Source organism: Strigops habroptila, chromosome 21 (genome assembly GCF_004027225.2).
Source record: "Strigops habroptila isolate Jane chromosome 21, bStrHab1.2.pri, whole genome shotgun sequence".
Taxonomy (NCBI): Eukaryota; Metazoa; Chordata; class Aves; order Psittaciformes; family Psittacidae; genus Strigops; species Strigops habroptila.
The window spans coordinates 3,706,039-3,730,294 of NC_044297.2; the positions used below are offsets into that span (position 1 = coordinate 3,706,039).

At 61.4% G+C, this 24,256-nt stretch overlaps 2 protein-coding genes across 5 annotated transcripts in view; both read right to left on the bottom strand.

Annotated features, from left to right (window-relative positions):
- Positions 1–1,198: 1,198 nt before the first annotated feature.
- Positions 1,199–3,639, bottom strand: NKX6-3 (NK6 homeobox 3). Of its 2 annotated transcripts, XM_030510090.1 has the most exons (3): positions 3,244–3,639; positions 1,935–2,104; positions 1,199–1,856 (listed from the first exon to the last, which is right to left on the bottom strand). In XM_030510090.1, the coding sequence occupies exons 1-3, from the start codon at positions 3,605–3,607 to the stop codon at positions 1,626–1,628; spliced, it is 765 nt and encodes a 254-aa protein (XP_030365950.1). In that variant the 5' UTR covers positions 3,608–3,639; the 3' UTR covers positions 1,199–1,625. The 2 variants fall into 2 exon arrangements, with proteins under 2 accessions (XP_030365950.1, XP_030365949.1); XM_030510089.1 differs by having other exon boundaries at positions 1,199–2,104.
- Positions 3,640–5,726: 2,087 nt separating this feature from the next.
- The window catches only part of ANK1 (ankyrin 1), a 34,432-nt gene continuing 15,902 nt past the window's right edge, over positions 5,727–24,256 (bottom strand). The window contains exons 9-44 of one of the 3 annotated variants that reach the window (XM_030510180.1): positions 23,895–23,993; positions 23,462–23,659; positions 23,276–23,374; positions 22,826–22,924; positions 22,493–22,591; positions 22,156–22,353; positions 21,939–22,037; positions 21,762–21,860; positions 20,623–20,820; positions 20,340–20,438; positions 19,871–19,969; positions 19,456–19,554; positions 19,260–19,352; positions 19,089–19,161; positions 18,723–18,746; positions 17,845–17,947; positions 17,490–17,649; positions 17,096–17,193; positions 16,782–17,006; positions 16,278–16,432; positions 15,949–16,160; positions 15,627–15,831; positions 15,419–15,515; positions 14,888–15,116; positions 14,616–14,741; positions 14,408–14,527; positions 14,183–14,267; positions 13,882–13,956; positions 13,182–13,313; positions 12,892–13,038; positions 10,756–11,308; positions 9,978–10,242; positions 8,702–8,785; positions 8,279–8,443; positions 7,908–8,029; positions 5,727–6,439 (exon numbers count right to left, since the gene is read on the bottom strand). In XM_030510180.1, coding sequence (XP_030366040.1) covers positions 7,931–8,029; positions 8,279–8,443; positions 8,702–8,785; positions 9,978–10,242; positions 10,756–11,308; positions 12,892–13,038; positions 13,182–13,313; positions 13,882–13,956; positions 14,183–14,267; positions 14,408–14,527; positions 14,616–14,741; positions 14,888–15,116; positions 15,419–15,515; positions 15,627–15,831; positions 15,949–16,160; positions 16,278–16,432; positions 16,782–17,006; positions 17,096–17,193; positions 17,490–17,649; positions 17,845–17,947; positions 18,723–18,746; positions 19,089–19,161; positions 19,260–19,352; positions 19,456–19,554; positions 19,871–19,969; positions 20,340–20,438; positions 20,623–20,820; positions 21,762–21,860; positions 21,939–22,037; positions 22,156–22,353; positions 22,493–22,591; positions 22,826–22,924; positions 23,276–23,374; positions 23,462–23,659; positions 23,895–23,993 — 5,010 coding nt within the window. In that variant the 3' untranslated portion in view covers positions 5,727–6,439; positions 7,908–7,930. The other 2 variants (XM_030510181.1, XM_030510182.1) reach the window with 2 other exon arrangements.

Genomic DNA, 24,256 nt, shown 5'->3' on the forward strand with positions numbered 1-24,256 from the left:
GGTGCTGGTCCCGGCGCTGCCGCAGGGGCACGGGGCGGCCGCAGCCCCTTGGTACCGCTCGGTGCCGGTCCGGCCGTGGGGATGCGGCTGTGATTTGTCACTCCGTGTGTCTGCAGCAGGCCCTTTGCCACCTGCTTTATTTGTCTCCCGGCCCTGACGTGGCATCGGACAGGTGTTAAAGTACTTAATCACTTTAAAATTGTTTTAATTTTCTGTTTTCTATTGATCTCCACAGCACCAATTCATCAGCTCACTGGACCAGGCAGTTAGTACATTAAAAATTGTCAGCCACGCCGCGCCAGCTTAGAAAATGTCAAAAGAATACCCCGGCAGCATCCCACCACATGGAGCTGTGACGTGGCTCTTCCTGCTTGCCCATAGGACCCAGCCCCACCATGGCCTTGCGAAGGGTCCCCCCCCCCAGCTCTGCCACCCGCTGGCGTTTGTCCCATCGAGGTAGCTCGAGGGGAAGTGTTATGAGCCCCACGCTCGCTGCGGGGCTGGACAGGGAGCTATGGGGGGAGATTGGTGTTCCCTAAGCCCTGGGAAAGTGCTGCCCCCCAGTCAGAACTCCTTGTAAAGTGTCCCCCTCTCAAGCCCAGCAAATGATAGAACACGACAGAGTGGAGAGGAGCCCCCTAAACGTGGGCCTTGGGGTGCAGGCAGAGGCGTCTGCAGCCCCACACCATGAGGCCACAGCAAAGCCCATTTTGGGGGCTTTGGCCATCCCCACGGGTTGACTTGGCCACCAGCATATCCTCAGGTGCTGCCTATGGCTGCAGGGAAGGACAGTTTGGCTGCCCCCCCCCCCCCCCAGCACTGGTGCCCCGCTGCGGATCAGTGTGTGATGGGCCGGCAGCACCTTATCTCCTATCGATTTCCTCCCAAGACACAGCGCTGTGTTTGCTCACACTTGGCTCCCAGCTGAACAACGGCCCCAGCACCGTGCCCGCAGGAGCCCCTTTGGCACCCATTTGACTGTTGGGGGACACAGAGCCTTGTGTGGCACCACCATGGGTGTGCAAGGGCTGAGCCATGGGGAGCTTGAGCAGGGGGGACATCCCCATGTGCCCACACGTGTGTGTAAGCACAGCCCTGTATGGGGGGGGGCAGCAGCTTGGCAGGCAAACACACCAGGGCTATTGACGCCACATCAATCCTGCAGCCCCGACAGCTGAATGGGCTCTCACGCACACCGTTAAGATAAATGATATTTATTTGCTGCTAAGAGGTTCCAACAAGAGGCCCCAAAGAGTGACTTTTGAACCAGCACCTCTTGCTGCTGGTGCACGCCCAACACCGGGAAAAACCCTGGGAAACGTCCCCAAAGGCCGTCCCGCTCCTGCGGGCTCTTCCTACCCCACGCACAGCACCGCAGCCACAGCCCCTACCCCTGCCTGGCATGCTGACCCTGCCCCAGATGTGCTATCCCAGCCCCAGGGCACCCATGAAGCAAGCGCTGGGACTTGGCTGGGGCTGGGACCTTTATTTCATCACCGCCTGGTGCTGCCCCTTGTGCTGCTCCCAGCCCCTCGAGCCACGGTCCCTGGGCAGAAGCCACCAGGAGGGGGGCAGCGGCCGCCCCATCCCGCAGCTGCCGGGGGCACCCCTGCGGCAGGACGGGCTCAGCCGCTGTGCGTGCCCAAGCCCTGCATGGAGAAGGCGGCGCGGTGCTTCCTCAGCAGCAGCCGGATCTTCTCATCATCCGAGTCGGGGTCCAAGGGCTTGTTGTATTCGTCGTCTTCAGCCTCGGAGGCCGCCCGCTCTCCACCAGAGCCCCCCGCCCGCTGCGAGGACGAGGAGGGCTCCAGGGCGCTCTTCTTCCTCCATTTGGTCCGTCGGTTCTGGAACCAGACCTGCCACCCCCATGGGCACGGCTGGGTTAGCGGCCACCGGTGCCGTGCGCTCGGTGCCACGCAGGGACCGACACTCACCTTCACCTGGGACTCGGTCATGCCGAGGGAATAGGCCAACCGGGCTCGCTCCGGACCCGCCAGGTACTTGGTCTGCTCAAAAGTCTTCTCCAGAGCGAAGATCTGGTGCCCTGTGAAGGTCGGGCGCGTGTGCTTCTTCTTGTGGATGCTGTCAGCCAGGTGAGCAGGGGCTGTGGAGAGGAGGAAGAGGAGGATGAGCACCAGGGCTTTCTGCAGCTCTCCCCTTCCTGACCACGGCACCAAGTGCCATCAGAGTCCCTCTGCGCTGCCTCCCCTCCAGATTAAAATCATATTCTGGCTTCAAGGCTTCAGCCCCATCCCAGGAGGGCTGAGTCGCCCTCAGCACAGGCCCCATAGCACCAGCGCCGGGCTGCGCACCTCCTGCTCATGGACAGCACTGATCCGTGCCGAGTGGGGCAGGGTCACTCCAGCAGCACACGACCGCAGAGCCATGCAGCACCCCAACACCACGTCCCCCTGCCCCGCACCTTGCAGGACGCAGGACGGAAGGCAGGCAGAGCTGGTCGGCTCGTAGCTGTGCCGGGAGCGGACGGCCGAGCTGCCCGACCCATCTGCTCCAAGAGCATCACCTGGAGAGGGGAAGGGACCGTGGCTGCGGGTGCTGAGCAGCAGCACCCCAGAGCCCCCGAGGCTCCCCCCGGGACAGCGAGTGCCCACATCCCACCCACCCTGCAGCAATGACATGCTCCAGGGTCCCTCCAGCTCTCCACCATGCAGGCAGTGCTGCCAGAGCAGGGCCGAGCTGGGCACTGACCCCAGTGGGGCTGCTGGAGCAATGGGGGATGATCTCCAGCACCACGGGCTCTGCCTGTCCTCGCCTGGGAGCTGAGCAAAGAGTTAATCTCTCCCATTGGAGCTGCTCTTGAGCCAACACCTCTGCAGCAGGTGGGGTCCAGCAGCTCCGGACCATTCCCACCATGCAGCAGCTCCGGTGCTGGGACCATTCCCACCATCCAGCAGCTCTGGACCATTCCCACTATCCAGCAGCTCCGGACCATTCCCACCATCCATCACCTCCAGTGCTGGGACCATTCCCACTATCCAGCAGCTGTGGACCATTCCCACCATCCATCACCTCCAGTGCTGGGACCATTCCCACCATCCACCACCTCCAGTAATGGGACCATTCCCACCATCCATCAGATCCGGTGCTGGGACCATCCATAGCCACCCAGGGCGACAGCCAAGGCGCAGCCTGGCCAGTGCCCCCCACTGCCAACACATGGGGCTCTATGGGGCACCCTCAGCTCCCACCCATCACCTCCCGCCCCGGCCCCGCTGTACTTACGGCCGCCGCACTGCCGGGCTCCCCGCCAGTCCGGGGCCGCCTCTGCCCAGCAGCTCCGGCCCCGTGGCAGGAACTCTCCGCCGGCCTTGGGCAGGGTCCCCACCTGCGGCCCGTAATAGACGCCGGCGGAGCTCAGTCCGTTCAGTCCGCCCGCATGCGGGTAAGTGGGGACGATGCTGCCGCCGGGCGCCGCCGCGGGGCGGCTCAGGATGTCGGAGATGCCGTGCGGGGTGCCCAGCGCCGGCGGGCACAGCTTGTAGAAGGAGCTCTGCACCGAGTACTGGCAGACAGGCGCCTTGGCTTCGGGGAAGGCGCCCAGCGCGGGGCCGTTGAGCAGGAAGGTGCCGGGCAGGTTGGCATCCATGGCGCGGCGTCGAGGCGCCCCTCAGTGCCCGGATCCCCGGGGCTGGACCAGCGGCTGCCCCATCCCCACCGGCCCCCGGTGGGTGCAGCCCCGGTGTCCACGCTGGGTCCGGGCAGGGCTCGGCTGACCCGGCGGCGGCACCGGCACCACCGGACACTCAACTTGGGCTTGGGGAGCGCCAACATTTCTCTTGATAAGGATGAGGTCCATTAGAATACTGCGTTCCCATTGGCCGAGCGGCCGCCGCTCCTTCTGCTATTGGCCTGCTCTCCGCGGCCTCGGCCGCTATTGGCTGCGCCGCTGGGCCAGCCAGCGATTGGCCCAACCCAGACAAATTGCGCTTTGAAAGCTGCGGCGGGCGCTGGACAGCGCCGGGGGCGGAGCCAGGCGGGCCGGGATTGGCTGAGGAGTGGGGCTGGGCGGGCTGGGATTGGCTGCGGGGCCAGGAGGGGCGGGGCCCGGCGCTGTCCAGCGCTGCGGCGGTCCCGGTGCCCCGCAGCGGGGCTGAGCCGCGCCGGTGCCCGCGGTGCGGGGGGACAGGCCCCGGTGCGCGCCCGCCCGCCGCCCGCAGGCACCCGCTGCGCCCCCGGCCACATCCCCCCGGCCGGAGCCAGCCCCTCGGGCTCCCCCAGCACCCGGGGAGAGCCACCAGACTGGATGGGGAACGACAGAGGGATCCCCCCCACCCCGCTCCCAGGCTCGGTCCTCCCCGCACGGTTGGGAAAGCAAAGAGCCGAGACCGGGTGTGTGTTGTTTTCTTTATTAATTCATAGTCCGATAGCTGGTGTATAGGGAAATGATCTATACATCAGGGGCTAAGACAGGGAGATCCAAAAGGCTCGTTTCCATAACAATTAAAAAAAGGAAATAAAAGTAATTTTTAAAACTTCTAAAAAGCTTCTAGTGTGCAGACTGCAGCATTCTCTAGGCTCAGTGTTGGGTGCAGCCTCCCCCTACCAGCCCTACAAGCAATCTGAGCGCAAAGCAATGTCACTGCAGGGGTCTGGCACGGTTGTAGCACAGCACATTCCCTAAGGCGTCTACGAGGCCAAAGCACAGGACCCACACACAACTCTACGGTGATGCTACGGAGTCAGCTGCTGCAGTGGGTCTAGGGAGGTCATTGTACACAGCAAAAGGGCGATGGATGGAGAGTCTGTGCCTTATGGCTCAACTTCGGGGTGGGGAAGGGGCTGCTTTGCTCTCCAAGGCTAAGCTGGGTCATTTGCTTTGCTGCAGTTCGGCTTCCTCCCGACTGCAGGGGAGCCACGGGCTTTCCCAGCGGACACAGGGCTGCCCTGCCAGGGCCTGGAGCTGGAGGTGGGCTCCTTCTGCACGTGGCCACAGAGAGCAAACTCGGGCTCCACAGCCACCTCCAGGGGAAAGAGCAAGGGGTCCTCACACCCCTGTGCTCCACAAAGGCCAGGCCCCCAGTTGGTAAGGTAAAGGACAGAGTTGGGGACGTGGGACCTACTGCCACTATCTGTGCCCTGGGATCAAGTATTGCAGCAGATTCAACCTACTGCACCTCTCAGAGCTGCCTGGAGGGCTCTGCCCGATGCTGCTTTCCTGCTAGAGCAGCCCCCCCGGGCTGCCCTGGCTCAGGGGGGGCTGCTGCAGCTCCCAGGGGAGCAGCCCCCCATGCCTCGGGGCTTGCTGACCCTCCCAGGACCATCCCCGGGGTCACTGGGCTTGGGGGTCCCTGCAAAGCCCTTGCACAGGGTGCATAGCGCAGCTCCTGGCTCATCTCCTGAGCAGATATTGTGCTGAGTAGAGCTAGGCACAACCCTGTATGTGGCACAAGCGTCCCCGCTCTGTCTCACTACCCATCCTCCCTGGGCCCCAAGCACCTCAGCACAGTCCTATAGCTTCACCAACACAAACTGGGGCTTGCACCATGGGCAAGCCCATGGGACTGCACCCATGGGTCCCTCTGTGAAGGCCAGGAAGGGGCCAGGCTCAGCTGAGGGCCATGGGGCAGCCTGCAGCCCTTCTACTGCCTCCCCGCTCCATTCACCAGAGCTGCTCAAGCACTCCAAAGGTTTTGCCTGTCCTGCAGCCTGAAGAGGTATTTGGGAGCAGAGCTGCTAGTGCTTTGTACATACTGCTAGAGTGTCCCTAGGGGTTTGCATAGTATTTATTGGTTCATATACACAAGGCTGATTGCTGTACAGTTTACACTTTCAACACAAGCAACGAGCTCAGTGCTCAGCCCAGAGCCCTGCCCTGGCGGGAGACGTTGCATGTGCTGGGGAGCGGAAGGGCAGCCCTGCACCAGCCCCTCTGCCCAGGGCAGTTGTTGCTCCCTGCACCCCTCTGCTCGCACAGCCCGGCATCTGCTCCCCCCCAAACCCAGCACTCACTGAGCGGGATGAGAAGCGAGTCCAGCAGAGGCAGCACGGGCGATGTGGGGGTGAAGCCCCTCTCCTCGTGATGAGCAGCTCCGTGCTGCCCCAGCTTCCCTCTTGCAGCTGGAGCGCGGGCACAGGGATGCATTTACACACCTCTCGTTTTCTGTCAGTCCAGCTCTTGCCTCCCAGAGGAGCTGAGAGGATGCCCCGGGTGCGTGCTGCTGCCTCTGGGCTCTGGCAGCAGCGGGGCAGGGACGGAGGCCCCTCCGTCCATTTTAAGTACTGTAGCTCATGCGTCTTGCAGTCAGTCAGTCATGCGGATAGGACGGTAAGTATGTCTCATACAGAAATCATGCCATTAGCCTATAGAAACATGTACAGCCAGCCCTGCTCCCCTCCACTCTCTGTTCTCCTCTCCTCCCTCCTCAGGTATGTGTCAGAACGTGTGTGGAGTTCAGTGGTTTGGTGTTGAGGTGAGATCCTGGAGACATACAGGGAGAGACAGAGATGAGGTTAGCAGGCACAGCTAAGGAAAACCCAGGTAATGGCAGTTCCAGCCCTTTCTGCACCCTGTGCTTGTCAACACACACCCATCCTGCCCTAATGCCACAAGGTAAGTTTGGGGGGGTGTCAGAGAGACAGCGAGAGGACACCAGGAAGTGCCCTGCCTGGAACAAGTAGCAATGGCATAGATAATATTGGTTGTGCAGAGCACAGCAAGTGGGAGCTGAGCCACACAGTGTGGCACTGGGAAGGAGCTGGGAGGGCTGCTGTAGGCTTTGGGACAGAGGAGGCCAGGCCTGAGCCCCAGGAGTGATCAACCACCTCACTCTCACAGCAGTGGGGAAGACCCCATACATTCCCAATGCACCCTGGGCCACTTCCACATGCTGCTTGTGACAGCAAGAGCAGCAGGAGCACTGCCCCAGGGAGACGCAGCCCCAGGGACTGTCTGGGGAAAGGGGTGGGCAGCAGCTATGGGACATGGTCTGCATGAACATGCATCCGCAAGCACAAACCATGCACCCACAGAGAGCCCACACACACAGGGTGGTGGGAAGAGGACAGACAGACAGAGCCATGCGTGTACAACAGGCGAGAGGACTCAGGCGGTGAAGAGAACCGTGCTGCATTGGGGACCAAGTGCGCTGTGCCATGAGACCAGCACAGGGGGAGCCGGGAATGCACAAGACTCCATGGGGATCGGTGCTAGAAACGTCCTGGGCCAAAGCCAGGCCGCCTGCCCTCATGTTCCTGCGTCCCCACCGCCCCGATGCCCACCAGGAGCACCCTGCCATGCCCTGCACCCCTTTCCCGGCCATAGGAGCTCCCGCAGAGCTCGCTGCTGCCCTCTGGTGCCCGATGCGGGGCTTGCAGCGGCCGCATCCCGCAGCAGCGGCCGTGCCCCGCACAACGGTGACACCCCGCGTCCGGCCCGAGGCTCTGCCGCTGCCCCACGCAGCCTGCGAGGGTGAAGCAGGGCACCGGGCTGCGAGGAACGGTGTCGTCTGCCACAAGGCTGCACAGTTGGTGCATGAGGGGAGCAGCTCTGCTCAGACCCCATGCAGATGCTATTCGCTCTTTGGACAAAGATCATCCCTCTGCTGCAGCCCAGTATAACCAGTACAACCCCGTGGCCCTGGGGACCAGTACCCCAAAGTAGCCGGGGTGCTGTGACTGCCCCTGGCGTGGTCACAGTGGAGTGCTGAGCACGGAGGCTGGCACAGTGCTGTAGAGGGGGCATCCTGTGCCCACTGCACCCACTGCACCCACTGCACCCCAGCCCTGGGTTAAGCAGCAGGGGCTCGCCTCTGCCCACCCGCAGCGTTTTGCTGCAGCAGAGTAACCCCTCTCTGCACGTTTCCCCAGGAGGATGTGCATGACCAACAGCTCAATGCAGGCAGCAGCATGGGGAGCTGGGACAGAAGGAAGAGCAAAGGTGGGGTTACCTCAAAAGAGGCCATTTGAGGGGTCACTGCTTCCCCCTTTTCAGGCTGGCTCGTTTCACTATCTGAGCCCCCATCCTGCCCCCGGAGAACTCCGGTTTCGGGACACGCGTTCGCACCTCCTCCTGAGGAAGCCGCAGGGGCAGGAAGCAGGACATCACCCAGGTGAACAGACAGACATACAGAAGAGGACAGGAGAGGGAAAAGCAGAGTCAGTTGGCAGAAGAACATCGAGCAAGACGACCAGTGCAGTGGGCAAGAGCTGCCCCTGGAAGCCTTAGAGGGGAAACAGGAGAGGAGAGCAGGGCAGAAGAAAGGACAGAGGGTGGTGGAACCCCAGAGCCTGCAAGGCAGGGCTATGAGCCACACTGTACCTTGGCCCCCAGACCATCCCGGTGCAGGATGGCACCCAGACCATCCCGGTACTTCATGAAGTGATCGTCCTCAGCCTCCAGGTCTTGGGTGTCCCCCTCCAGAATCAGCTCCTCCTGTTCCTGCGTGTCACCGGGGCCGAGCTGACGCACCACCTTCCGAATGACCTATGGAGACCCACACAGCGGGTGTCACAGGGGCTCCGTGCCTCTCTCCTTGCCCAGCCTGGCCATGAACCGCACATGGTGTGCAGCCGCTGCCCCATGCCATGCGCAGGGGCTGGCTGGAGAAGCGCCGTGACCGTAACCGAAGACGGCGGAACACGGGTGCCCTGTGCGGGCCCCCGGGGCTGCCAGGACGAGCAGGGCAGCCGGGCAGAGGGAGAGGAGGAAGGCCATGCACGCACCATGCCCGTGATCACTCACCTTCTTGGTGATGATATTGCCGTGATCATCCGTGAACTGCTCCTCCGTCACCTGCTCTCCAGGGAGGTGAAGGACTTCATTCCCCTGCAGTGACAGGAGGGACATCAGGGCATGACAGGGGGGTGAGAGGAGCCACTTTGCATGTAGAACAGTGCTGCCGCTGTGCACCCCGCAGCCTCTGCCTCCTCCCACCCTGCTCCACTCCTTCACCGCTCTCCCGCATCCACCCTGGGCTGGTCTCTCATTACCTTCACAAGGACGCGCCGGCGGACGACCCTGGTGGAGAGAGCCTCCTCGTCGTCCGCCAGCCCCTGGCTCTCCCCGAGCTCCTTGTCCAGCTCGTGGTGGGCATGTTTGAGCAGGAAGCCCACAGACCCCCTGATGATGTGCATGACGTTCTGGCAGCTGACCAGGAAGAATGCCAGCAGCACCAGAGCAATCAGCAACTGGGCCAGGAAAGCCCACATCCTGCCTCGGTGCGGAGCCGAGCTCGCTGCTCAGAGCCCAGCCATGCTGTGGGGTCCCCTGGGGCCGCAGCAGTGGCGCGGGGCCGCAGCCTGCCGTGGGGCCGGCGCTGCAATGGGGCTGCTGTAACTTTAGCTTGTGGCTCTGGTGATGGGCGGCGAGAACGGAGCGGGCAGCTGGCGCGTCCTGTGCGCTCACAGCTCCAGTCATGGGGCCAGGGCTGTGACAGCAACACCCATCCCCGGCCAGGCGGGAACCGGGTCAGACTCTGTCCCCCTTCCTTCTCCATCAGCTTGCCAACAGCCTGCCTGCCTGGCTGCGATGGAAGGACAGCGTGCGGTCCTCTGTCATGGGACAAATGGAGACGGGGGGCACTGGACTCGCATGTGACTGCAGAGCAAACACCTCCAAGCTGTGCTGCTGGGGTGGCTGAGTGTGCCCTGGCCAAGGGAAAGGTGCTTGCCCTTAACCTCGTACCTGCCGGCTCTGTGTGGCTCCAGCAGGATGCCCACCACCCAGCCTGGCCCCCAGACCAGCGTTATTTCTGGCTCCAGCAGGCTGTTGGGCCAGCAGCCAGGGCAGATACTCATTAAGGAAGCATGCAGGGAGGCTCGCTGGGTCATAAATGGAGAGCTAGAGCTCAGGTATCAAGCTCAGCAGGCTATTCTGGGCTGAGAGGCACCCCGAGGGGCACGAAGCATGCCGGGAGACTTGTGCCTCCCCCAGCACCCGGCTGGCCTTATGGCAGGCTCAGCAAAGGGCTGTCCATAGGGTCTGCATCTCCTGCGGGGCTGGGTCCCCCTGCTCTTACCCTCACTTGCCCAAAGAAGTGGCTGTCTGCCTCCTCCTGCCAGCTGCCTGTGGGGTGCTGGGGCTGCCAGTCGCTGTCCTCTGTGGAGCTGACCCGCATCAGCTCCACGGCCGGCACCAGGACCTGCTCTTGCTCCTGGCCCTGTGCCCCGGAGGCCGTGGTGTGCGCTGGGAGCAGGCTTCGGGTGACCCCCTCCTGCCAGGAGCCCTCTGTCAGGTCCTGTAGGCAGGAGATAAAGGAGCCTTCTGCATTCCAGTCCCTCAGCCTGGGCACCGGAGAGGGACAGGGACAGGGAGAGAAAGACAGAGAAAGAGAGGCAGTCAGCTTTGCCATGGAGTGCTGCCTCCTGAGCACCAGCCTAGCCCTGGCCGGTGCTGGGCTCCCCGCTCGCAGCGCTGATGGGCACCCAGCAGAAGCAGCATAAACACAGATGCACAAGGGGCACAAGCCTCTTCCCTGCCCACCCCTCAGCCTGGCTGTTGGGATCTAAGGCAATGCTGTGGAGCGTTGTTGGGCTCTGCCATTGGGAATGTGGGAGGACACAGCCCACATGCAGGACCTGGCTGTCTGCCTGAGGTCCCTCCCCAGTGCTCTGCATCCTCAGAGCATCTCCAGCCCAAGCCAGCGCTCTGTGCCAGGGATGCCCGGGGATGCTGTGCACCAGCAGGGAAGCAAGCAAAGCTGGGAGATGATTGCGGCTGGCCCAGCACAGCGCAATAGCTGGCAAAGCAGTTCTGCTCCCCTCCCGCAGCCACCCTGGCACCCTGAGCCACGGTACCTGTCTTCGCTCCTCTCCATGATGTGGGTAATGGTAGGTGATGTTGTGATCCTGGCTTGCACCTTCTGCTGAACTGAAACAAAAGAGACTTCACTCTCCGGTTCTTGTTCCCCAGTCTCTGTCTGGCGATCACCGGTTGGTATCTTCCCCTCTGGCCTCTGCCCCTCCTCCTGCTCTAGAAGGTCAATCAGGCCATTCATAGCATCTGAGTCCACTGTGTCATCCTCAACCAGGTCCATAGAGCCCATGTGGTCTGGGCCATGCGCATCTGCTAGAAGCTGCCCTGGGAACCGGCCTTCGCTTGTGGCATCCGAGTCCTCAGCCTTGCTGCACTCCAGAGAGGAGTCCTCAGCAGTCACCAGTGAGGGGGTGAGCCCCGAGGACCACACCTGCATGTCGGACATCTCCATCAGGGCATCCTGCTCGGTGGCAGCCACGGGGATAGCATCCATGATGGCCACCTCATTCCAGTACTGGTCGGCGCGCAGCGGGGATGGCAGCGTGTAATGCAGGGAGGCAGGGGACAGCAGCTCGTCCTGCAGCGAAGCGTAACCTATATGGGCAGACAGAGGCATCATCTCCAGCACGCACAAGCACAGTGGGGCAAGAAGGGAAACAGCCTCCAGGAGGGTGAGGGCTCCAAGGACAGTAATGGTCATGCCACAGACCCCAGTGGTTGGGCTGAGCAGGGCTCACAGCAGCTGCTGCCTTTGCATGGTCCCTGAAAGGATTGTAGGGATAGGACAAGGGGTGATGGGTTTAAACTGAAGCAAGGGAAGTTCAGGTTAGATATAAGGAAGAAGTTCTTCCCTGTGAGGGTGCTGAGGTGCTGGCACAGGGTGCCCAGAGAAGTGGTGAATGCCCCATCCCTGGCAGTGTTCAAGGCCAGGTTGGATAGAGCCTTGGGTGAGATGGTCTAGTGTGAGATGTCCCTGCCCATGGCAGCAGGTTGGAGCTAGATGACCTTAAGGTCCTTTCCAACCCAAACCATTCTATGCTTCTATGCTTCTAAGTGCTGCCATGATTCCCTTCAAGTCCTGGGGCTGCCCGTAACCTGTGGGGAGGACTGGTGTGGGGTCCACATGATGCCCAATTCACACTGCAGGACACAACGCCTTCTTTGCTACCCTGCTCCATCAGCCCTGCCCACAGTCGCTGCACAGCATCAGTTGGCTGACCATCAGCCTGGAATGCAGGGGGCCAGCCCTATTGCTGGCTCTGTGGCTACAAGCAGTTGTCAAGCCCTCATCACCCTGGTCCACGTGCACAGCCCAGGCCCACCAATGCAGACTACAGCCAAGCCAGGCACTCCAACACACTCAGGTGGCTTTGCTCAGCCTTTTCCAGCTCTGAGCCATCCCACTGGCCTCTTTTCCACCCGTGATGGTCAGCAGAGAATCCGTTCTGCTCCCCAGGCAGCCAGGGATTGCCTGTCACAGCCACAGCATGGGGACCCCAGCACAAAAAGGGTACTTCTCCCTTGTATGGATGCCTGGCCGGGGCAAGCAGTGCAGGGCCAGCGAGGGAAGGAGCGCAGGGCAGTGCAGGAGGGGTGAACAGCATGAGGGGGGCATCCCTGGTGACATGCAGTTGCTGGAGCAGGATGTGGCTCCTGGAGGACTCAGCTGAGGTGGAGACAGTGGAGACAGGCAGTGGAGGAAGATGAGAGAAGGAGAGGCCAGGATGAGCTCAGAGGAGAGAGGTGACAAGAAGTGACCCACAGGAGTGCCCGCGCCTCATGGTGTTAGGTGGCATGTTTGAGAGAGCAGAACAACGGGAGAGATGGAGAGGGACAGAGCGATGAGCCAGTGCTGCCACAGCAGCACAATGCCCTGTCCCTGCGCCGTGTGCCAGCTCCCCAGTGGAGGTCCATGTGGGACCTCTGATGGGCACATCAGGATAAGGAACATGAGTCCACCCCACCTGGAGAGCTTCTGAGAAGGCAGAGCCAAGCTTTCAGCAGCATAAGCCTCAGTGAAGAGGCTTGTGCTTGTCAGCAATGCCTTGTGCTCACTGAGATCCCAGGGGACCACTGGCACACCCTGGTTAGGCAAGATATCAGCCCCGATCTGCCTGCATGGGCTCTGCCCCTGGGGCCCTTCTGCATCCCCAGTGTCTTCCTGGGGATGGACTCACCATTCATCTGGGATGGTGACAGGGAATAGTCCCTCTCCGTGTAGCGCCAGCTGCCCTTCAGGCTGCGGCTCTGCCTCCCGGAGCCCTCCAGCATGTTGACAATCTCGCCGCGGTCGATGTTCCGCAGCGCCGTGTACAGACTCTCCACTGCAGAGGGAAGGCAGTGTCAGCACACCAGTCCCTGCGGGAGCACGGTCGTGCCCGGTCACCTCCAGGCAGGCCAGTGTGCAGTGTAAAGCCAGCCAGTGACCCCCGAGCCATGCCTGCGACAGGGCACCAAAGGTACTCACTGTTGACACTCTTGCCCTCGCGGCTGACCCAGAGGTTGAGTAAGGCTAAGCTCTGCTCCAGCAGGGAGTTGGGGTTCTCCACGCGTATCCTGTTGATCTCATCCACCCCAAACTGCAGCTCACGTGCCAGCTCTGGGGGAGACACCATATCTCAGCATCACACCCTCTGGCACTCACTGCCAGCTCCCAAGCCAGAAAGGCTGAAGAATGTTGTGAAGGGCTCAGCCGGACCCAGCACAGAGTCCCTAACCCTAATCCTGCCCCAGTCATGTACAACTGAACATGGCAGAACATAGGAGCAGGAGCTGGAATGGAGCAGAGGTTGAAGCCCCTCTGTTCAGGCTGCCTGTACGAGGATAGCAGCATCTCATGCCAAGGAGAAGCACAGGTACTTCCATCGGGTGTGTGGCTGCAGCAACAGTGCTGGGCTCCACAAACAGCAGCGATGTGCACGACTCAAGCAAAACCCTGGCCTGGTGTCTGTGTGTGTGTATGTGAATGCACGTACAGCTGCAAGGAGGTGCATTTCAGTGCCATGGTATGCTCACAGGGTCCAGCCTGCCAGAGGAGCTAGTGCAGGCTGCATGCACACAAACTGGACAGTGTAAAGCATATTCACTCCCTGCCACAGCCTGTTTCCAGCCTTCCTACGTGTCAGCTTTCTGAGGAGCATCCTCAGAGCCATCAGGTATGGACTCACCAGCCCAGCTGAGGCCCAATTGCTCTGCTATGTCGACTATCTTCTGGTCTGCCTTGTCCGTGCTGCTCAGGGAGCCTGGAGGAGAAGAAGGAGTCACAGCTTCAGCTGCGCAGCGCCCTGCACCAGCATGGGGAAGGGAAAGGGCGGTCTCATAGCCTTGTATAAAGGCAGGACCAAGGAAACCCGCAGGGAAAGGGAAGCTGCCACCAGCACAACAGGGTCATCCCAGCCTTTCCACCAGGCTTGGGCACCCCAAGTGCAGGTGGTGAGTGGGCTCGAACAGTCCCAGCAGGCTGCGTACCGAAACTGGTCTCACTTAGCATGCTGTATCGCTCCCGCAGAGACAACAGCGTCAGCGTCCTCCTCCGCTCCTCACTGCCACTTCCCTGTGAGAGTGGGCACAAACCAAGGGGTCACCAGCTTGACAAGGGGGCAGCAGCTCTGCCCTGGCACCCAGGACAGCGTGGTCTGGCCATGTGGAGCAGCTGAGGAAGAAGAGCTGACAGCGAGGGCTGCCTGCACTGACCTTGCTGCAGGGTGGGATGCTGATGTTCAGGTGGCACAGCACATGCTGGAGGTCCTCATACTTCATGGCCTTGCGCAAGAAAGACAGGGAACCGCTGGCTTCCCGGCTGCTGTCCCGAACCTGGTCACCGAGAGCCCAGTTAGGTGGCACAGGGTGCGTGCAGGCACCCCAAAGGGCAGCCCAGACCTGCTGGGTACCCTGCCCGTACCTTGATGGGGATGGCTAGACAGTTCTCCCTGAAGGACTGGAAGAGCAAGGTGCGGGGCTGAGTGGCCTTCTTGACGGGCACCAGGTTCCCTGAGAGCTCAACATGCAAAGGCATCCCCTCCACCACCTGCCAGGGAGCAGAAAACAGGCTCAGACCCTGCGAAGAGCTGCTTCTCCTGCCCCTGGACAGGGCAAGGAACCCCCAGCATCCTCTCTGTGCCAGGCACCTCCATTGCAATCACTGTCCCCTGTCCCCTGCTATTGGAGACAAACCTCAATGTCCCTGCTGCGGGCCACCTCGGTGAAGTTTTCATGCTGCTCTAAAGTCTTGTCCACCTTGTCATCAGTCATGCAGTAGCAGCGGAGCCGGCCCTCCCGGGCATCGTTCATCTTGGCAAACACCACGAACTTGGCCATGTAGGGCACGGCCGTCAGCTCCTTGTACAGCATGGTGGCAAAGTGCACGGCCTCGGCTGTGCGCGGGCAGTCGGCCAGCCAGAACCTGCGGGAGGGCTGGGTCAGGCTCCCAGTGCCAGGGAATGCTGCCCCCCGATAGCAACCTGCACCACAGGGGTGCCCCCCGAGCTCTGGGTACAGGAGCAGCCGCATGGGTAACGGGGACCCAACCCCAGCACAAAGAATGACCCCTTCCCTCTGTTGCCAATGAGTATGAGGCAACGTGGGAGTATCACTGCCCTGCACGTGGGGCTGGGGCACGGGGCAGGGATCTCCTCCTGGCACAAGCTGCACCCCAAGAGGAGCCACAGATGTCCCCATATGAGCTCATGCTCACCCTGGACCCACCTCGCAGACACGTTGGTGGTAAAGTTAGCACACTCGTTTTCATAGATCAGCTTCGTGGTGCCTGTTATGTCTTCCCACTGGGCTTGGGCTGTCCCTCCTGCAGCAGAAAGCAAGGGTGAGCACGTTGCCTTTTCCTTTGCACCTCCCAGGCATTTGCTTTCTCCTTGGCTCCCAGAAGCTGCATCCCCAGCACTGGTCGCGGGCTCACCGATCACACTGCAGAGCAGGCGCAGGCTCGTGGTGTCACCCTCGCCGCTGTCTCGGGGGTTGTCTTTCCAGGACGGTGGCAGTGGGATGCGGAGGCCGATGGGGCGGTGGAACTTCCTCCGGCGCGGCTCCACCGTGACGATGGGGCTGAAGGTTGCTTGGTTCCCCAGCAGCTTTGTCACCAGCTCGTCGGGCACGGGCTGCGCCTGCGGGCAGCACAAGCACAGCGCATCAGGACCAGTTTCCCCTGGGCTGTGGATGCTGCCTATTCCTGCCTGCAGGAGCAGCCTGCGGTGCCGCTGGGCAGGCTCGCTGCGGCTCACCTGCAGGGCCAGCCTCACTCGCTTGGTGACAGCCGTGTCTGGGAAGGTGGCCTGGACCATGGGCACCAGTGTGCTTTTCAAACAGCCTCCCTCGGGGCCGATCATGTCACAGTCCTGGCAAATCCGTGACATGACCACGAAGTAGAGAGGGAAGTCGGTGGTGATGATGCGGCAGACCCTCTTCTTGTCCAGGTCCTCCAAGCTCTCCAGCTCTGCAAGGGCAGCACAACCATCAGTGATCACACACTCAGCCCCATCCCACCACCCAGAACAGCCTGCAGAGAGCTGCTCGGTGCCAAGCTCCTTCCTGCCAGCACCATGAAGCTCACCTTCATCCATGCCATTGAGCAGCTGCTCCATGTAGCTCTCCTCATAGCGGTTGCGGTGCTCCTTCCAGACAGAGCCGTTCTCGCTGCGCAACACCACCAGCTCCCGGTCTCGGCGCCCATAAGAGGCAAAGTGTGGGATCTCCACAATGACAGGGCTGCAAACAGCAGGGAAAGGTGCTTGCATCCACTTGCTGCTGCCAGGACGTGCAGGCAGAAAAGCAACCCATGGGCTCTGCCTATGCTGCACAGCCACTGGAGAGGGCAGGACTGTGCACACCCCTTGCACTGGGAAACGAGGCTCTGTGCCTGTCAGGGCTATTCCTACCACAGCACAGCCACTGCTCCATTATGCTGGAATAACCCATCCCACAAACATGATGTGTTTGGCCGCAGGCAGGATCTCTCCTGCACCAGACCCTCATTACAGAGATGGGCAGAGGATCGAGAGGGGCCTGGATCCATCCCCATCCCTGAGGGACATGTGCTGCATTCCCATGTGCTCACCTGAGGAACTGGGCACCGGCGGGTCCCAAGGCGATGATCCTGCTGGCCAGACCCTCCTCCTCAGCCAGCGGAGGGGGCCCGGGCAGCTTCTGCGGCTTCACCAGGCGGCAAGTGATGCGGGTCGGCGCGGCGCAGGCGCGGGGCGGGATGACCACGCGCAGCCCGTGGTGCCGGCTGCCCCGCATGGACCCGCCGCGGGCATCCACCATGAAGCTCACCAGGAACCTGGAGCGGGCACAGAGGCACGGGAGGGTGGGCACCCTGCGGCCGAGCTCACGCAGAGCACGTGTGTGCTGCACGGGCCGGGCACTCACCCTGTGTGCACCGGGCTGGCCACGGGGCTGATGTTATCTGAGGTCTCCGTGGCGGGGCTGCTGGGGATCAGCGAGTCCTCATCGAACTCCTTGGAAGGCTGTGCAAGGTAGGGAAGAGACCCCCAATGGGCACAGGGTCCTCTCTGGGGGTGCTGAGCCATCCCACTCCTCCACAGTGTCACAACCCTCCCTGTGCAGCCCCGTTCCACCAGGTCCATCCCCACCACCCGCTCCATGGTTTGACTCTGTGGTGATGGGGGGCTCCCCTGGTAGGGAATGCACTGGGGGGCCATGGCAGGCTCTGCCTCATGCTACTCATGCCCCACTTCTGTGGGGACACCGAGTGTGCATGCAGCAGGCTGACTTGGTCAGCTCCTGCCTCCACAGGTCCTACCTGCTCAGTGTCCTCTGCTCTGGTCACCACAGTCTCAGGCGTGACGCAGGGGACCTGCGGGATGGCTGGAAACTCCATCCTGACAGAAGAGGGCAATGACAGCACTGAAGTGGCAGCCCTGAGCCTCTCAGCCCCTGGCTGTACCCAGGGAGTCCCAGGGCTGCTGGACAAAGGCAAACTCAGCAGTGAACCCAAGTCCTGGTGCAGAAACACCACCGCTGAGCTTTGCCTGCTCTGCTAGCCAGTGATCCATTCCCTGTCAAGAGCTGTCCATGCCCTGCTGGCATCCCAGCCCAGCACCAGGCTGGCCCTGCACCCTGGAGCCACTCCTTGACCACCATCCCATGCTTCTTACGTTTGGTCCAGTGTCGCTGTAGTCACAAACTCCAGCATCTCCCTCTTGCCCTCCTGGTCCCTGGAATCTGGTGTCCTGGGCTTTGGCACCATCAGCTCCTCCTCTGAAACAGAGCGCTGGCTCAGCATGCAGAAAGGCAGGAGGACAAGGGAGCACAGACATCCAGCCCTCGCACCCATCCCTCCTCAGGGCACATCTCTGCTGGCTGGACACACTCATCCCCTGGGTGTCAGGCAGCCAAGGGGCAGCTTTGCCCTCTGCCAGATGGGGTCTCTGTGGGTCAGGGACAGGGCCCGTGGTAGCTATCAGCACCTCTTTCCCACCGCACCACACACAGAGCAGAGCCTGCAGGGGACACCCTGCCCTTGGGTGCCTGTTAGAGGAGCATGGGCAGCGCTGGGGACATGGGAAGGACACCCCAACACTGCCTTGGAGCCACAAGCCCTGCCTGCTGACCCGTTAACATCCACTAAGGACTTCACAAGGGTTGGCTCTTGCCTGTGCCCTATGGGAGGGAATCCAACACCCCCCAAAGCAGGGGGGTGATGGCGAGGGGACCGTAGCAGCACGGAGACCCCCGAGCACCCTGGTTCATGCCTGCCCTGGCAAGGGGCAGCTGTGGAGGGGCACTGGAGTTGGTCGTAGCACCAGGCTCTTCTGCCAAGAGGGACAGGGAGCCGGGCTCCCCCCGTTCATGCAGTCACACCACAGCAAGCAGCACGGACACGGATGGGCAGGGCGGGATGGCAGGGCCTGTGCTGCACAGCACAGCACAGCACAGCCCGGCAGCGCGGAGCGGATGGATGTGGCGTGCGGATGGTTAGTGGCCGTGGGGTGAAATGGGCCATTGAGCTGGGGCGGGTGGACACATTTCATACCCATTACTGTGACATGAGCAGTGCCTGCAAAGTAAGAAGAGGCAAAAAGGTGAGGTCTCGGTGGGAGGGAGAGGAGCGGACCAGCCGCAGCCAGGCTGGGAGCTGGTACCACGCATGATGACGGCTCTGCGTGCCCAAGGGCTCTCTGCACACTGCCCCTGGGGTGTGGGACCACGGAGAGGTCCAGGCATACCCCTGCATGGCGCAGGGATGCACCCAAGCCAGGACGTGCTGCCCCAGGAGCCTGGTGGTGCTCTGCAAGACCACTGTGGGGCCAAACAGCTTTCCCTCCCCACCCCAGCCGTCAGAACACCAGTGCCCAGCCAGCAGAGCTCTGGGATGGTGCATCCCAGCTCCTTCCCTCACCTTCGTCCTCTGACACATCCAGAATCTCGTCTACAGTCTCTGGGAAGCTCATGCGGTGCTTGTCACCAACAGACTGCAGGGAGCAGAGCGGAGTCAGAGACCAGCGTTTGCTGCACACCCTGCTCGCACCCAGCTCCCAGCCCCACACTGGTCCCGGACCCGGGGGCTCACCAGGATGTCTGTTTCCTCCGTGACGATCTTGAGCACGTCTGTGACCGAAATGTAGCCCAGCCGCTTTGCGATGGCCAGAGGAGTGGTGCCATTCTGTGCGAGGAGGAAAGATGGGTCAGTAGCAGCCACTGGGGAGCCAGGGCAGGCTCTGTGGCTGGCCATGGGGTGAGGAGATGCGGGTGAGCATGGTACTTACGGTGCTGATCTCGTTGGGAGAGGCGCCGTGCTTCAGCAGCAATGTCACCACGTCCGTGTGGCCCTGCTGTGCTGCCTGGTGCAGAGGGGTGTAGCCGAGCTGCAGGGGAGGACAGAGGGTGCTGCCATCGGCTGTGGGTGTCTGCAGCCCCAGAAACGCCCCCCCCAGGCCTCACATCGTGCTTCATGACTGGAGCACAAGGGCAGCTCCCTCCTTTCTGGGGTGAGCAAAGGGCTATACAGAACCTAGCTCTTGCCCAGGGCTGTAGCTAGACTATAGCAGCTTCCAGCCATGGAGAGAGGAGTGATGTTGTGAGGGAGAAGTGGAAGCAGGGAGGGAGGCTAAGCCTTTCCCACCAACGCATATGCTCTCGCCCAGAGCAGAAGGGTGCTTGGAGCATAGGACATCTCTATACCTTAGTCTTGGCGTTGACATCAGCCTGATGCTGCAGCAAAAACTTCACCAGCTTGATGTTCCCATAGTGGCTGGCCACATGCAGTGGGGTATAGCCCATCTGAAAGAAGAAATCAGGTCTCAGCCTGCCCTTCAAGTGGTGCTTCCTGCACTTCTGGTTTGGGTATGCTCATCTCATGGGCAAGCCTCCATGGATGAAGGATGGGGCTTCAGGATAAGACCCAGGACCAGGGCAGAGAACACTACGTTGTGCCCAGGAGTGCAGGGATGAGCTGTGGGAACAGGCAAGAATCATCCTTCCAGGGAAGTGTGGGGGGAGAAAAGGAAAGGTCTCCAGGATATGGACAAGATGGTAAGGATGCCTGCGAGAGGGGAGACTCTTGTACAGAAAGGAAATGACTGTTCCTCCTATAGCAGGCCTAGTTCCCGCCCCATTTTTCACCACAGCCATGGTCAATGCACTACTTTACCCTGGTCGTTGCGTCCACTGTGACTCCGTGTTTCACCAGAACATCAGCAACCAGCACATGTCCCTCTTGGGCCACGAGGTGGAGAGGAGTGAGGCCACTCTGTGAACAGAGGAGGTGTCGGCACAGTGGCAATGCCATCACTGCAGCTCTACCAGACTCTAACTCAGGTCTCCAACCTGGCAAAGTGACCGACCTGCTCTTGGCCAGCGCGTTGTCAGCAACGAGCATTACCATCTGCTCCTCACTGCTTGTTTGCCTCAAGCAGGACATGCCAACAACTCACCTTGTTGCCTAGGTTGCCGTTGGCGTGTTTGGAGAAGAGCAGTGTCACCATGTCCGCGTGCCCCTCCTGGGATGCCAGATGCAGGGGGGTGACTCCCTGCATGGACTCTGCGTTTGCAGAAGCCCCGTACTGCAGCAAGCTCCTGGCCACCTCCATCTGGTTCTGCTTGGCAGCAATGTGCAGGGGGGTGTACCCGTTCTGCAGGGAGAGAGGAGCATGGCAGGGCTCAGACCAGCAGGGACAGAAAGCACCACCTTGTCCCTCCAGGCCAGAGCATCCTTCCCATCCTCCAGAGCTCTGGGATGCAGGCTCACATCCGAACCACCTCCTGACAGCAACTAGCCCTGACATTGAGGCCATATCCCACTCTTCCATCCCAGTCTGCACAGGGGTTTCAAAGACCAGGTATAACTGGGTGAGGCTACAGGAAGGTAAATGCTCTCCTGCAGTCGTTCAGGTACCAGTCCAACTGGTATTGGCTGTGCTGTAGTTCTCCATACATTAATTCCTACAGCAGCAGCATTCAGCCACGTGGACCTGCGAGAAGAGACAGAGACCTCCTAGAACGTGTCTGGCTGAGGTGTGGAGCAAGACTCCAACACGCAGCATTAGTATTCAGGCAGAGCCTGCTGGGCCCCGCGCACAGCTCTGCCTGATGACACAGAGCAGCAGGGATTGGCACCGGTACCGGCTGCTCCCGATGCTCCTGCATCCCACCGGGAAGAGCCAAGTGCCAGATGGGGAGGGCCGGCACCAGCAGCCACTTGTGTGTTGTCAGGATGCAGCTTCTCCAAACACTGTGGGAAAGGAAGGCTGCTGCTCTGCTCCCTGGGGAGATGTTTCCCCATCCTCAGGCAGAGTGGGAAGAGTCGCACGAGCCCGTTGGTTTTCTGACTCACTGCTTCATAGCTGCATGCAAACATTTGCGTGTGCTTTCCCAAACTGCCAGACCACAGCGCTGCTTGGCAGGGCTTGCCATGGAAACACATCCCCGAGCAGCAGCCACAGCGCTGCCAGCAGGGATTATCCCTGACACTGCCTGTCCAGGAACAGGACAACTGCCCGGCACCCCTGCGGAGAGTGGGTTGAGGGGCATTGCTGGCCTCAGACGCACAACAAAACACCCTGTCCAACCTTACCCATGCTGAGCTGTGCGGGGAGCTCCCCTTGGGAAGCAGCAGCTTGACGATCTCCAGGTTGTTGTGGTGCACAGCCACATGCAGCGGGGTCAGGCCGTTCTGAGGAGGAGGAGAGAGCACAGACAGGTCACACAGAGCCTCTCCCTGCCCCACATCACCCACAGGAGCAGCACTCACCTTCCCAGCTGCATTGGGGTGAGCTTCGCGTGCCAGCAGCAGCTCCGCCACGTCCACCTTGCCGTACTTGGCTGCAACGTGGAGAGGGGTAAATCCTTTCTGAGGAGACAGGCAGCCCATCACAGCGCGTCAGGGACGAGGAGGACAGCACCGGCGCAACGCTGCGGCGCAGGAGGACGCTGCCCCTCCTGTGACAGGGACACTGCCACCAGCCCACCTTGGTCATGCAGGTCTGTGAGGCCCCCTTCTCCAGCAGGGCCAGGGCCGTGTCCACATGCCCTTCTCTGGCGGTGATGTGCAGTGGTGTGTGCCCCGCCGTGGTGGCCAGGTTGGGATCGGCGCCGTTCTCCAGCAGGAGCTGGACCATGCCAGTGTGGCCGATGCGTGCAGCACAGTGCAGAGGGGTCTGGTCGTCCTGTGAGGGAGACAGAGAAAGTGTTTGGGCAGATCTGGACCAGTCCCTTTGCCGTGCCAAAAAGGCCCCAGCCCTGCTCCTGCTGCTGCACTCAGCAAAGAAACCAAACTGGACTATCGCACAGGTTCTCAGTACCTACCTTGGCCTTGGCGTTGGCTTTGGCTTTGTTCTGCAGCAGGTACTTTGCCACATCCGTGTGCCCAGCTCTGGCTGCCATGTGTAGGGGTGTCTCCACTTTCTGCACCAAGGAGAGGATAAAGTGGTGAAGCCACAGAAGGGTAAATGCCCTCCTGCAGCCGTTCCTCTGGTCCGAGCACAGGAGAGCAGTGCCCACAACCTTTTCTGCTCCCTACTGGTTCCTCCTGCCGGCACAGAGCAGGGGCTGCAGAGGGAGCAGGGATCGAGCAATCCCCATCTCCTGCTGGACCCTGCCATGCCGAGTCCCCACAGCCCGAGCCATGGTGGGACTCACCACATTGGACACGTTAGGAGAGGCTCCACGCTGCAGCAGGGTCTTGACGATGGGCAGGTGCCCCATGAAGGCGGCCACATGCAGGGGGGTCAGGCCAGACTGCAGAGAGAAAGGGGCCAGGAGCCAAGGTGGGTGATGATGGCTTTGCCAACATCAATTCCTGCCCTTCCTCCCTGTCCCTCGGGCATGCTCCAGCATAGGGGCAAACTCTCATCCCAGCAGCCTGGCATGGGAGCTGAGTGGAACACGGAGACCTACTGCCTCCCCTGCAGTCCCCTGCGCTGCAGGGAGCAGCTGAGGAGAGATGCTGCCAAGCTCAGCATGTCCTGAGCTGCAAAGAGCTCTGAGCCATGATGAAGAAGGTGCCTGGGGACCAGCAGAGCCAACAAGGCCTTCACCCCACAGCACAGGCAGCAGCAAGAGAGCTGGGGCTGGCTGCAGCCCACCTACCTCGGTGACGGCGTCAATGGATGCTCCCGTCTTCAGCAGCAGCTCCATTACCCGGATGTGGTTCTTCTTGCAGGCGATGTGGAGGGGTGTGAAGCCGTTCTGCAGATGGAGGGATGGACGCACGGTCACTTGTGAGAACCCTCCCTTCTCTGCGCCCCAGCCCCGCGCCTGCCCCAAATCACTCACCAGCGCTCGGGAGTTGGGCTTGGCCCCCTTCTCCACCAGCAGCTTGGCCACGCGGTGATGCCCGCAGTGCGCGGCCACGTGCAGCGGCGTGAGGTGGTCCAGGGTGATGTCGTCGATCTCAGCGCCGTACTGCAGGAGCAGGCGCACGCAGTCCAGGTGGTCGCCCTGCGCTGCCATGTGCATCGGCGACAAGCCGTTCTGTGACAGCAGAGCGGGGAGTCAGTGCTGGGCAGGAGGGACCGGCCACAACACCAGCCCCTCCTCACTGCCCTTACCCAGAACCTCAGCCCCAGCACAGCCATCAGCAATGGTGCGTCAGCAATGGTGCATCACTGGTGCAATGTATGGCGTCAATGGTGCACAGCTTTGTTACCCACCCCATCCTGCCCCAGGACCTGGCACCAAGCACAACCCCGCAGCGTCTCATGGGTACCTTGGTTTTGGCTTGAATGGGAGCGCCGTGGTCCAGCAGGATCTCTGCAATTCGCACGTGTCCATTGCGAGCTGCGCAGTGGAGAGGGGTCAGCTCGTCCTGGGGAGAGAAAAGGGCTCAGTGTGGGCAAGGAAGGGCAAGGCTCCCCCTCAGGCAGGAGGGTTAACAGGGATTTTGGACTTGGTTTGTAAAAGAAGGCAAAACGGAGCCTTCCCTCTCCTAAAGGCACCCCCGCTGCAGCCATGCAGCCTCCTCGCACCTCCACATGAACCTGGCCCATCCCCTTAGAGAAGCAGGGACCTTCCCTTGCACACCCAGCAAGGTGTTCACAGGGTATGCGCTGGGCAGTGCTCCCTGGGCAC